At 36.6% G+C, this 13,403-nt stretch overlaps 1 protein-coding gene across 2 annotated transcripts; it reads left to right on the top strand.

The window, feature by feature from the left end:
• Positions 1–380: 380 nt before the first annotated feature.
• On the top strand, positions 381–8,689 carry LOC105201320. 2 transcript variants are annotated; one of them, XM_011169289.3, is made up of 4 exons: positions 381–648; positions 892–1,232; positions 1,305–1,412; positions 8,432–8,689. In XM_011169289.3, exons 2-4 carry the CDS (start codon positions 895–897, stop codon positions 8,676–8,678), a joined length of 693 nt encoding a protein of 230 aa, XP_011167591.2. In that variant the 5' UTR covers positions 381–648; positions 892–894; the 3' UTR covers positions 8,679–8,689. The 2 variants fall into 2 exon arrangements, with proteins under 2 accessions (XP_011167591.2, XP_011167592.2); XM_011169290.3 differs by having other exon boundaries at positions 422–803.
• The last annotated feature ends 4,714 nt before the right edge of the window (positions 8,690–13,403 follow it).

The raw sequence follows: 13,403 nt of genomic DNA, 5'->3' as shown, positions 1-13,403 counted from the left end.
AACATAGCGGACAAAACTCGCGTAATAGAAAAGAGCGGAATAGCGCTGATTGGTCGCTTCAATGACGCATTCTTTATCCCGCAGCTCTATTATGCATCGTGTGATTTCAGCCTAAGAATCGACTATGAATACCGGCCATAGAAGACGCTAGATGTGTTTGCGGATATGAATATGAAGACTTCGATCACGTGGTATGGCGGTGCCATCGATACGATGAAACAAGAATTAAAGGGCCTCGCACATGAAATGCATAACAGAGCATAAGCGTAGCATAAAGGGCCTCGCACATGAAATGCATAACATAACATAAGCAAAACATAAGACCGACGGACCAATGAAAATGTTATGTAACTCAATATGGCGACTTTATACTGGATGCTCATTGGTCTATCGGTCTTATGTTGTGCTTAAGTTATGTTATGCATTTCATGTGCGAGGCCCTTAAAGAGTTCGATGGAGTTGAAAGTGCATCTGATATGCTGAAGCAGGAAAAGTGGGAAAAAATTGGAGTCATATTTAATTTCATCAAGAAATTGGGAAAGATTATTTAATGATACTGGGCTCGCGAGTGCGAGTTATTTCTACCTATACATATATACAGGCAACCCACACCACTGTCTTTGCGTCAAATAACCTCAAAGCCATTGAGTAAGTTGACGACGGGTGTCCATGAGACACAAAAAAAACTTAACGCTTGATATCTCGGTTCGCGGGGCAGAGCGACACTTTTTTCTGCCAGATTTGTTTGTTTCGAATAAAAACGCGTCGAATGAGATTAGTTTCGGATAATAATTGGACGTGAAGTACCTAAACTGAATAATTACCTTTTATTTTAAATATTTAATCTTTCCTCATTCTTGCAAACGACATAACAAACATAATAATTTTTAGGTTATGCTCAAGTTTCGGAAATTGTCTCAATTGAAGGAACGAAGAGAACGAACGTTGAATGTACGTCTTCCTCATTTAATAAAGGATAGAAAAGATGTAGAGCATTTATTTGTTGGTAATTTTCATGTAAAATTACCACGACAGTCTAGTAGATGGTGCCATGTTGTCTTTCCTACTGTGGAGGAGAAGATTAATAACTATAAACTTGCAAAGGGTAAAACAGTTAATGACAAGCGAATTGTTATTCAACCGCTATATGAACTTGTACTCAGAGAAAAAACCAACAAAATAAAAAAAATTTTTATACCTGAAATCAAATCAGATGTTAATGTGACACAAACGTAAGAACATTTCAATATTCTTGTATTGCAACTTTAATTTGCAACATTATTGATATTTTGTTGCTTTTACAGAATATTTGTCTCAAACATAGTAAATGGCACAAAGTTACACGAAGTAAGAGGTGCCCTTCCTGGATGTACTCGTGTTACTTTATTAAAATCTTACAACAAAGACTTTAGGTAAGTACAGTTTATTTAATCTATGTGTGTATACAGAATGTTTTTATATAATTGATCACCACTTTTTATTTCTTTTACAAACAGAGATAAACTTAAAAAAATATCAAATGAAATGGTTTGAACTGAATTCTAATATGCGATAATGTATAGTAATGTGTGTATAGTAATAATTAAAACAAATAATCTGTGTTAGAGAATGAAGAAACATAAGTTACATACATACATACATACTTACTAAGAGTAATTGTGAAATTTTTATAGACATAATAACAGCGAATATTTTGATATAAACATTTATAGCATTCTTTCTAAAGAAATTACTCACTGTAGGGCTAAAATTAAAAAGATAGTAGTCACCTATGAAACTATAAACTGACAAAATTTGTATAATTTTTAAAATATTTTTGTTATATTGTTCTTAGAAAAAAATACAATTTTTATTATATAAAAATATGTTATTGTGTAAATGTTATGCATGTTTCTCCAGTATGGTTCTAAATTACCACTGTGCTCACACTAGAGTTAAATTCAGACCATTTAATTTAATATATTGATATTATTTTTGTAGGGAATGGAAAAGTAACTTGTTATCGTTACTCATTACCGAATAAAAAAAGTAACTAGTTACCGTTACTCATTACTGACTTTTACAAGTAACTTATTACTGTTACCGTTATATATATAATTTATTAACTTCAAGCTTACATTTTAGCCGAGAAGTGGACTTGGTTTACATAGAATCTATTCTCACTCATCCTTCCATTCCTTCGCCGCTTGTACAGTTCTTGTCTTAAGCTAATTCTACTCTTCTACCTATCTTTGCCACAGCCTCTCAAATATTTCCTCTATATCTTATATTCTACGTCCTCCCTACTCCGTTTATCTATTGCCTTTTGTATTACTTGTACCTATTCTTGCCTATTCAATTACTAATTCTATGATTTAGAGATCACAGCCTCTTTACATTTTCCTTACTTTATACAATTACCTTATATTACAGTTATTACCTATTTCTTCTGTCTAAATCCTTTTGTCTTATTCTACTATTTCGGTACTATTCTTTTTGTTTTTCTCCCTCTCATCGCTTGCCTCCTTTCTTCTTTTCAATTCTTTTTCCCTCTCTTTCCATAGCTTCCTCAATATTTCTCCTTTCCGCCTGTCCATGTCTTCCTCGCATATCTGTTCTATCACTCTGTCCTTATCATCTCCTAAATCCGCAAACCATACGTTTTCACGCAATCCTTGACATAATGCTCCAGACATTCCCAGCTTCCTCGCAGAATATACATAGTCGCTGCCTTTCTTCTAGCCAATATTTATTCGCTTGTTCTAGATTACCACATCTTACTTTTATCTTGGCTCTTATTTCCTTTCCTCTGCTTAGATCCTCTACATTCCTACTTTCTAAGTAATTCGGCAACTTCGCATCTAGCCCTATTTTCTTATATCTCCTATTGTATCTTGCCGCATTAATTTATTCGTTCTCCTATTGCCTCTGAATATCTTTTTCCCTGTCAATTAAGTCCTTTTCCAAATCGTCTCCCACTTCTTCTTTTACCTCTTTCGCTTCTATTCCCCAGCTATTCCTGTTGTAGTATCTTTCCCTTTCTATCCCATATATATCGCTCCAGTTGTTCTGCTCTTTTTTCTTTCCAACACTCCTTAACTATTTCTCCAGCTCTTCCTACTTTAATTTTATTCTCATATCTCCTCGCTCTGATCCCCCATCCGACTCTTAATTTGTCCATTAGCAGCTCTCTTGAGATGATGTATCTTGGTGTACAAAAATCTAGCCTAAACGTCCACCTGACGTAGTCCATCATTATTTTCTCTAATTTCTCGATCTCTGTCCATCCCCAGATTTCCACCCCATACGCCATCACACTTTGCACTAGGTATGTGAACAACATCAATCTCTTCTTTATGTCGTTTCTACAAATTCTCTCTCCTAATCTCCATACTTTCCTTACTGCTATTCTACCTTTACCACATAATTCTTTTATATGTTCCTTATAACTACCCCTGTTATTTAATACAAAGCCTAAATATTTAAACGCTTGTACTTCCTCGATTCCTTTTTCCCCCACTTCCATTTTTCTATTTTTTCTTTTTTTTTCCTATTAAAGACCATTATCTTCGTTTTTTCTGGATATAATTTTAATTTCCTATCTACCAAGAAACGTTTGAGCGTGCACATCATATCTAGTAGAGCTTCTCTATTTTTTGCTAATAGCACTATGTCGTCCGCGTACGCCAATTCCCATATCCTAGTCTTACCTATTGCTATGCCCCCTATCGCCCTGTTCCTTAATACCTGCTCTAATTCTGCTGTATACAAATTGAACAAGAGTGAACTCATCACACATCCTTGTCTAACGCCTTTTCCTGTTGCGAAACTTTCCGTGTTACCTTGTCTCGTTCTTACCACCGCCTGGGTCACTTCATATACTTTCGATCCTTCCTATCAGCTGCTCCTTTATACCCATACTCCTCAGCACTTTCCATAGTTCCTCTCTATTTACTCTGTCGAAGGCCGCCTTCAGATCCGCGAAGAGCATGTATACCTTTTCGTTCCTTCTTCCTCTTCCTTTCTCTCTCTCTGCATCAAGTGACTGAGAACGAAGATATTGTCCATGGTCGACCTTCCTCTTCTAAAACCCGCTTGACTCGCCGGAATCAGGCCTCGATCTTCCACCTCCGTCTTCAGTCTGTTCCTGATAATTTCCGCATAGATCTTATACGCCGAGCAAAGAATAGAGATACCTCTGTAGTTGCTGGCCTTCTCCTTCTCTCCTCTTTTATATAACGGCATAATTATGCTCATTCTCCAATCGTTTGGCATCTTTCCTGTATACCATATCCGTTTCATTATCTTCACCAATCTTTTCCATAGTTCTTTGCCCGCGTACTTCCATGCCTCTGCCGGAATCCCAGCAATACCTGCTGCTTTCTTGACCTTCATTTTGCCTACTGCTTTAATTATTTCTGCCTCCACTATTTCTTTCTCTTCTTCTTTTTGCTGCTGTTTCTCCTCCCTCCTTACTCTCCTCTCCATCAGGCCCATCTCTGAACCGTCAAGCAGGTCCATAAAGTGTTTTCTCCATTCTTCCTTTCCTATATTGTTGTCCGTCGTTGTTCTCCTCCCTCTCTTCCTATTTATATATTTCCACACGTCTGCTTCATTTTTCATCCTTCTCAGTTCCTCCTCTTCCTTTCTCCTCTTCTCCTTTTGTTTCTTCTCTAGCAGTTCTTTCAGATTTCTTTTCTCCTTCATATATCTGTCTCTTCCTATTCTTCCTTTCCTCCATTTCTTGTAGATTCTTTTTACCTCTCTCTTCTTTCTGGTGCAGCTTCTGTCCCACCAATCTTTATGACCTAGCTCTTTCTTCCTTCTCTTTATTCTTTTCTTCACCATTGCTTCCTTTACAATCTTCTTTATCTTTTCCCATTCTTCTTTTAATGTGTCCGATTCCTTTTCTTCCAGCTCTTCCGTGTTACACAATTCCTCCGTCCTTTCTGCGTACATCACCTTCGCCTCGTCATCCCATAAAATCGTTTCTATTTTTTCTTCCTCTTGTTCTTGTTCTTCTTCTGGATCCATTTCTTCTTCTCCCCCGCTGAACTCCATCTCCAAAGGCATGTGGTCCGAGTCCACTCTGTCCCCTACTCTAAACTTATAAATTCTATTTCTTATATCTACGCTTACAATTACATAATCTATAACCGTACATCCTCTTACTCTTACGTATGTAAACTCACCCTCCCAGTCTCCTTCCATTGTCCCATTTAAGATAAACCAGCCTTTTTCCGTTATCCATTCTACTATTTTTTTTCCTCCATTACCTATTACTTTATCTTTACTGTGTCTCTCTCCTTCTCCTATATCTTTACCTCCTAGTTCTCCTATCCTTACATTAAAATCTCCTCCTATTATTATATTTCCTTCCTCCTCTTCTCCTATAAGTTCCTCTAATTTCTCCTTCAAATCCTTTCCTCCTTGTGCCCCGTAAACTGAAATAATTCTCTGTTTCTCATTCTTCCAAGCTATCTCTGTCATCACCATTCTCTCCTTCTCTTTTATTATCGTTATCCTATTCCTTTCTCCTACTTCCTCTTTCCTCTTGCCTATTATAAATCCTCCTCTCGCCCTTCCTTTGTTTTTTTCCTTCCTTGCAAAACTACAAATCCATTCATGCGATTCAGGTATCCTATCTTTCAAGCGCTCCCATCCACTCTCTTCTACCCAGGTCTCACACATACTGACTATCTCAAACTCTCTCACGTATTGCCAAAATTCTTTATCTTTGTTTTCTATTCCCACGTTTCAGAATAGGCATTTCCTCCTGTTCCTCCTATTTATTACTACTCCCTCCCCACGTCTCCCTTCCTCTTCCCGGCTTAGCTGAAATTCCGATTCTCCTCTTCTCTGTCACCTGCTTCTCTATTCTCTCTCCTTTCCTCCTCCCTCTCTATCTCTTCCCATGGTCTCCATATATCTCCTATTTTCACTCTGCCGAATCCTATTTTTACTTGAACTCCTTTCTCTTTCTGCTCTTTCCACCATCTTTTTATCCTCTCCTGCTTCTTCTCTGTTCCCAACTCATGTCGTTCTCCAAAAATATCCTTTCTCCTTTTAGCTTTAGCTTCGATTTATTAATCATTACTTCCTTTTTCTTTTCCTCGTTCTCCAGTTTTGCAATTATCACGGGTCCACTTACTCTACAGCTCATTACCTTGCAAGTTACTTCTATTTTTTCTTTTATCAAATCTTCTGCCCACTTCTTTCTAACCTGTCTTTCTTCACTGTCTCGGGCATGTTTACACCTTTTATAATAATATTGAGTTTTCTATCCTCCCAGTCTCTTTCTGCTGCCCATTTCCTAAGACTACCTATCTCTCTCTCGCTTAGTCCGCTGTACCTAGAATCTAAACTTGCCCTACTGACCAAACTGCTCCTCAGGCTCCATACGCTTCCAACGCTTCTCCTGTCTTCCTGCTCTCTTCCCTCCTCCACGCTTGTCAAATCCTTCTCCCTTTCTTCCTTCCAGTTCTTTTCCATTTCGTTTATTCTTTCCTCTAGCCTTCCTATCTTTTCCTCGCATTCTTTAACTGTTTCCTTAAATTTTTTCATCTCTTTATACACTTTCCTATCGCCTTTCAGTATTTTTAATTTCTCCATCATTACCTTAATTAAATCTTCTCGCTCTCCTTTTTCTTTTTCTTCCGAGAGCTTGAAAGTCACTCTCTTTCCTCCTTCTTTACCTTCACCTTTACCGACTGTAGTCAGTTTAAGCTGCTTCCCTACCTTACCGGTCTTCTCGTCCTTACCTAATCCCGCCATTTCCTTGCCTACCATAACCTCCTCTTTCTATCCTCGCCTTAAGGCTCCTGAGTACTCGCCGCGGCCATATTGAAGTCGTGACGTCAGAAGCGAGAAATTGCGTGAAATGACACGTAATTTTGTCCGACATGCCATTTGTAAATAAAGCCAATTTGGATAAAACAAACTAAACAGATGACTTTAAAACACTTCTAAATATCGGTCACGACTATCCTTTTTCCGCCTAACAATCAGTAAATAGTTGTAAAAAGCATGTAAAGTGAAGCAATTGAAACAGGAAAATACATGGGCACATAATTTTGTCCGACATGCCATTTCTAAATAATGCCAATTTGGATAAAACAGACTAATCAGATGGCTTTAAAACACTTCTAAATATCGGTCACGACTATCCTTTTTTCGCCTAGCAGTCAGTAAATAGTCGTAAAAAGCACGTAAAGTGACGTCTATTCAGACAGGAAAACACACGGAGCTATTAAAGCTATTAAAAGGTTAATTAATAGCTATTAAAAGGAGTGAAAAATGTACTTTTATGTATAAAATTCAAAGAAACTTTACTCGCGGTCCATTTTTACGAATTTGGTAAATACGAGACAAGTCATGTTTTTACAATGAAACACATAATAACAAAATGACATGCACGATAACATTTCATCGTCAATCTGTCACGTTTCACGTGTATTAGTTCTAATTTTGTCCGCGACGAAATGTCGCTACCGTCAACGCGGAGTTCTCGGCTGAGGAGTCAGGAGCCTTAATCCGCCTTTTTCTTCGCCAATTCTCTTCACCTACCTTCTCCTCCAATTCCGCTATCTTCTTACCTCTCTACCTCGCTAATTCTCGCCTCCTTACACCTGTCTCTATCCTAATATACGCTATTTCGCTTCTTATTTCACACCGGCTCACACCACGCATCCGCATACCTTCACTCCGCCTAACCTCCTGTTACCGTTACATAAATAGTAACGATTTGTTAGTTTGTCGTTACTTTTTAATTTTTAAATAAAATTAGATTATGTTTAAAAATTTTCATATAGTTTTAAACCTAAAGTTCTTAAAATAAATAAAATTACAAAAATTATATAGGATTTTTTGAATAAGATTTATATAGAATTTGTTAAATATCAACTATCGATATATTTTTTACCGATATTTTAAATAGGAAGTTAAATAATTACGTTGCAAAGATTTGACTTTTATCTGAAGGTTTTACTTTGTAATGTAATGTAAAAATTAAACCATCAAAATGTTTTACTTTATATAGTATTACATTTTTATCGATATTAATTTTACTATTTACTTTTAACAAAAGTTGACATCTGTAAAGTTCGTTTTTATGTTAATACAATTCTGTGATTGGTTTATTTTACAACTATTCTTTGATCTTAAATATAATATAACAACGAACTATGAATATTGATTGAATAATAAAGATTAAAAATTATATTATAAATTAAAAAGTAACGATAAAAGTAACTATTGAATTTGTTACCGTTACTAGAAGAATGTAACTACCGTTACAGTTACAAAAAATAAAAATTAACGTCGTTACTAATTCGTTACCAAAAAAAGTAACTGTAATGGTAACGCCGTTACAAGTAACTTGTTACTTCCAATCCCTGTATTTTTGTTAAGTTTATCTCAGTTTACGAAATGATGCATTTGTATATTTGTGCAGGAGTGCAATAGTTAAAATGGAAAATATTCAAATAGCAGCAAGATATTTAAAAGAAAAGCACAGATGGCCAATTTTAAAAGGACACAAAGTATGCATGAAACCAGATACAAGAGTGAAACGCAAGAAAAAAATTTCTACAAGTATTCTAAAAATTCATAATGAGAATGTAACAGAAAAATCCATGTCCAGAGAGAATTTAGATTGTACAGAAACTGACAATGGCATTAATAAAGTAATTATTAATTAATTACTATCAAATTTTTTGTTTAAACTCCAAAATGCTTTGAAGTCTCAGTGAATCAGTTTCGTATATCAATTTCGAAACTTGGTGATAAAAAAAATAATACAATATTTCAATAACAGATTATACTACATCCTAAAAATGAGCCAAAATCTGGAATTTTTGCTTTATTTACTGATAAGTTACCGCAAGTTCCTGCTCTATCTTTATTATTTAAATTCATGTCACAAGTGGATGAGTATTATAAACTATACAAGAGATATATTTCAACAAAATACGCGTGTAAGACGAAGAAAAGTCAATGAATTATTTTCCTTTTTGAATTCGACACATTTCTTTGAAATGGAACTTCTATTGTCCACATTATTAATTGGCTAATATAGAATTTTCTGATTGGTTGTTACAATAGAAAAACTAAACACTGATCGCTATAAATGACTGTGGTAAATCTCGTAAGGTGATCAAACCATGGAGTATTGTATTGACTGCGTTTAGCAGAAAAAGCAGCTTTGCAACTGTTATATTAGGAGTACAAATTGAAAACCGCCGTTTTTTGTCAAAATTTGAGGATTGATTGTTGAAAAATGGTTACATACTTATTCTTGAAAGTATTGTCCATCGCTGGCCACTACTTTCTCCCACCTTTCGGGCAGCATACGAATCCCGCGTCGAAAAAACTGCTCGTCTTTTGCGGCGATCCACGAATCGACCCAGTTTTTGGCCTCTTCGTAATAATGGAAGTGCTGCTCAGCCAGGCCATGCGCCATTGATCGGAACAAGTGGTAATCTGAAGGGGCGATGTCAGGAGAATACGGCGGATGAGGTAAGACGTCCCATTTCAATGTTTCCAGATAGGTTTTAACGACCTGAGCAACATGTGGCCGAGCGTTGTCGTGCAACATCACTTTTTCGTGTCTTTGCTCGTATTGTGGCCGTTTTTCCTGCAATGCTCGGCTCAAACGCATTAGTTGTGTTCGGTAGCGAGCTCCTGTGATGTTTTCACCCGGTTGCAACAGCTCATAATAAATCACGCCGAGCTGGTCCCACAGCATGAGCTTCGAGCCATGGATGTTTGGCTTGGCCGTCGATGTTGATGCATGGCTGCGGTAGCCCTACGATTTTTTTCGCTTTGGATTATCATAATAGATCCACTTTTCATCGCCGGTTACAATACGATGCAGAAAACTCTTCCGTTTTTGCCGTTGGAGCAGCTGTTCGCACGCGAAAAAACGCCGTTCGACGTCTCTCGGCTTTAATTCGTATGGCACCCAGTGTCCATGCTTTTGGATCATTCCCATGGTTTTCAAACGATGTGAAATAGCTTGTTGAGTCACGCCCAATGAATCTGCAAGCTCCTGTTGCGTTTGAGATGAATTTTCATTCAGTAATGTTTCCAATTGTGCGTCTTCAAACTTTTTCACCTGTCCGGGACGCTCCTTGTCTTCTACGCCGAAATCACCACTTTTGAAGCGTTGGAACCATTCTTGACACGTTCTTTCACTAATGGAAGCCTCACCATAAGTTTTTACAATCATTCGACGCGCCTCAGCCGCAGATTTTTTCGAATTGAAGGCAAAAAGCAAAACTTCCCGCAAATGACGTTTATTGGGCACAAATTTTGACATTTTCGATCACAAAAAAATATATAACGCCGATAAAAACATTCACAACTGCAATGATAAGGAATTGTTGCCAGATGCCTTACATTAAAAATTTTTGATCTAACGTTTGGTGCCAGCATTTACCGCTGGCGCCATCTACTGGAAAACGGCGGTTTTCAATTTGTACTCCTAATAAAATTCTTTAATATGATTGATTTGTGCATTTAAATCCGACAAGAACCAATTGCATCCAAGAATTTTACAATAGTTGCAAAACTGTTTCTGCTGAACGCAGCTATTGTATTGTAATAATTTTCTTTCGGAGTATTATAAATAAATATTAAAAAACTTATTCGGAGTTACGAAAACTCTGTTTTTTTTAAGACGATGTAGCGAAATCATACTTTGTGCATAAAACTGACGGGAGGGTCCCAGATGCGCACAGACCCGATCGGACACCACCAATCACGTAATCTAATCTAACCTAACCAACGAAAAAATAAATTAAAATTATGACTTTACCTGAAATGACTCTTGAATTCCATAGCAGTGAGAGATGGGAAATACTCTAGGCATCGGCCGCTATAATTGGTGGTGTCCAATTGGGCTTGTGCGCATCTGGAACCCTCCCAAACTGACAGCATTGTTGATTGTAAGGTTGGTTTATAATAGCTATTACCGTAAGAAATTCACCAATCATACTCGATTATTCTTCTGTAAATTGATTATGATTGGCCAATTTCTTACGGTTACGGCTATTATAAACCAACTTTAAGGGTGCCGTCACATGGGGCGTAACTTGTGTAAGCGTAACTTGCGCCGACCAATGATATCGTTTTACTGGAACATTGACCTAGTTTACACCGAACACTTGACACGCATACTAACAAGTAACTTTCTATTAAATTGTCTTAATTTCGACAATGCGTGTAAATGTATACGTGATATTTATATTTAATTATCTTGATTCATATTGTACCAGCTTAATATACTATTCATTAAATTTATTACCGAAATTAAGATAATTGAATAGAAAGTTACTAAATATTACGTGTATCAAGTATTCGGTGTAAACAAAGCCATAATGATATGTATCAGGTATCAGAGAAAAGGACGCAACGAACATATAGCAGGGTGAAACAAAGATGCAATCAAAACAGTTGTAGTAACCTGATATCATGAAACATTTAGTTTTTTGTAGTTGGCAGACCTGGGGACTTACGGTCTCTCGGGCTGCGGTCCACATAGCGCTTCAAACGCTACAGAGCATTCGTAGCATTAATATGGCTGGTCTATTTGACGCTTCGGAATGCTCCCAATAGCTCTTATTACGTCATCAATACGTCATCGTTTTCGCTCTCGATTCGCTCTAACTGCCTCACCTCGGGAGATGGGTTAGCTGGAGCGTTTCAATATTTGGCGGGAAATTACGACTTGAGCCGCATTTCGATTCACGCTGTTGGCTTCATCAATAGTTTGTTTGGGGCCGTATTTGTGTTCATACGTGTTTAAACATGATATATCAATTGACAATAAAAAGGAATTATTATCATTAACTTTCTTTGTTTCTGCTACGCGAGAAAAAATAAATTAAAATTATGACTTTACCTGAAATGACTCTTGAATTCCATAGCAGTGAGAGATGGGATAATACGTTCTACATAACCTTCAATTTTAGGCGTTTTTTGTTTTCTTCAATTCATAACTCATTAAGCAAAATTCTATTTCTTCTTCCTTATCATCATATATATATATATATAAGATATTGACCTAGTTTACACCGAACACTTGACACGCATACTAACAAGTAACTTTCTATTAAATTGTTTTAATTTCGACAATACGTGTAAATGTATACGTAATATCTATATTTAATTAATTATTTTGATTTATATTGAACCAGCTTAATATACTATTCATTAAATTTAATACCAAAATTAAGATAATTGAATAGAAAGTTACTAAATATTACGCGTATCAAGTATTCGGTGTAAACAAAGTCATTATATCGTTGAATGTATTATAAACATTTACTAAAATTGGAACTGATTCCATTATTAATTTTGGATAAACAACGGCTAGTTGATTCAAGTACTACAACTGCTACAAACTGGTCCACTTGTGTAGTGATTGTAATATTAGTAACACTAGTGGACCGATCATAGCGTAGCGTTTAGAGCGTAGCATTCAGAGCGAGAAGTACTAAATCGACCGCAGCCTCGATAGTCTCGATGCGAAAAAGGGGCGTGGTTTCCGAGTTTCGCGCACACCATTCCTACTTCCACCATGCCACGGTGTGAGCTTACGGTATCCGACAGATGCACCTCCGCGTCGTTAGCTGTCGGACTAACAGATATAACAATTTTGAAGGTGCCATTTGTTTGCTAGTCGTTTGCTAGTGTTTGCATGTTTTTTTGTTTCGTTTGCATATTAATTAGTTTAAACAAAAAATCGAAATTAAAATTTGGATAAATTTGGATAAGTAAAAAGTCGTTTTAGCTACTTCGTGATTTCCTGAATAATTCAGTAATGTACTAATTCATTTATTAATAAATGAGATTTTATAGTAACTTTAACCCTAGTAACTTTCTAAGTGACTTGATCACCTAGAAAGTTACCAGGGCTAAAGTTACTATAGAAATCCCATTTATTAATAAATGAATTATTACATTATTTATTGATATAAATTATAATAATACTTATATATTCGGAACTAGCAAACGACTAGCAAACGATTCGACACTGAATTATTTAGGAAATCACGAGGTAAAGGCTAAAACGACTTTTTACTTGTCCAAATTTGTCCAAATTTTAATTTCGATTTTTTGTTTAAACTAATTAATATGCAAACGAAACAAAAAAACATGCAAACACTAGCAAACGAATGGCACCTTCAAAATTGTTATATCTGTTATGGCTCTGGCAGACCAGCGCGATTTGCGACACACAACGTGCGATTATCCAATAGGCGTTTACAATTTTTTGAAAAGACGTACGCCTATTGGATAATCGCGCGTCGCGTGTCGCAAATCGCGTTGGTCTGCCAGAGCCATTAGTCCGACAGCTGGCGGTGCGAAGGTGACAGATGCGTCATCATATGAAAATCATATCGGTCGCACGCGTGCGGTAC

The sequence above is a fragment of the Solenopsis invicta genome, chromosome 12, assembly GCF_016802725.1.
Source record: "Solenopsis invicta isolate M01_SB chromosome 12, UNIL_Sinv_3.0, whole genome shotgun sequence".
In the NCBI taxonomy this organism is placed as follows: Eukaryota; Metazoa; Arthropoda; class Insecta; order Hymenoptera; family Formicidae; genus Solenopsis; species Solenopsis invicta.
This window is presented reverse-complemented; position numbering and strand designations above follow the sequence as displayed.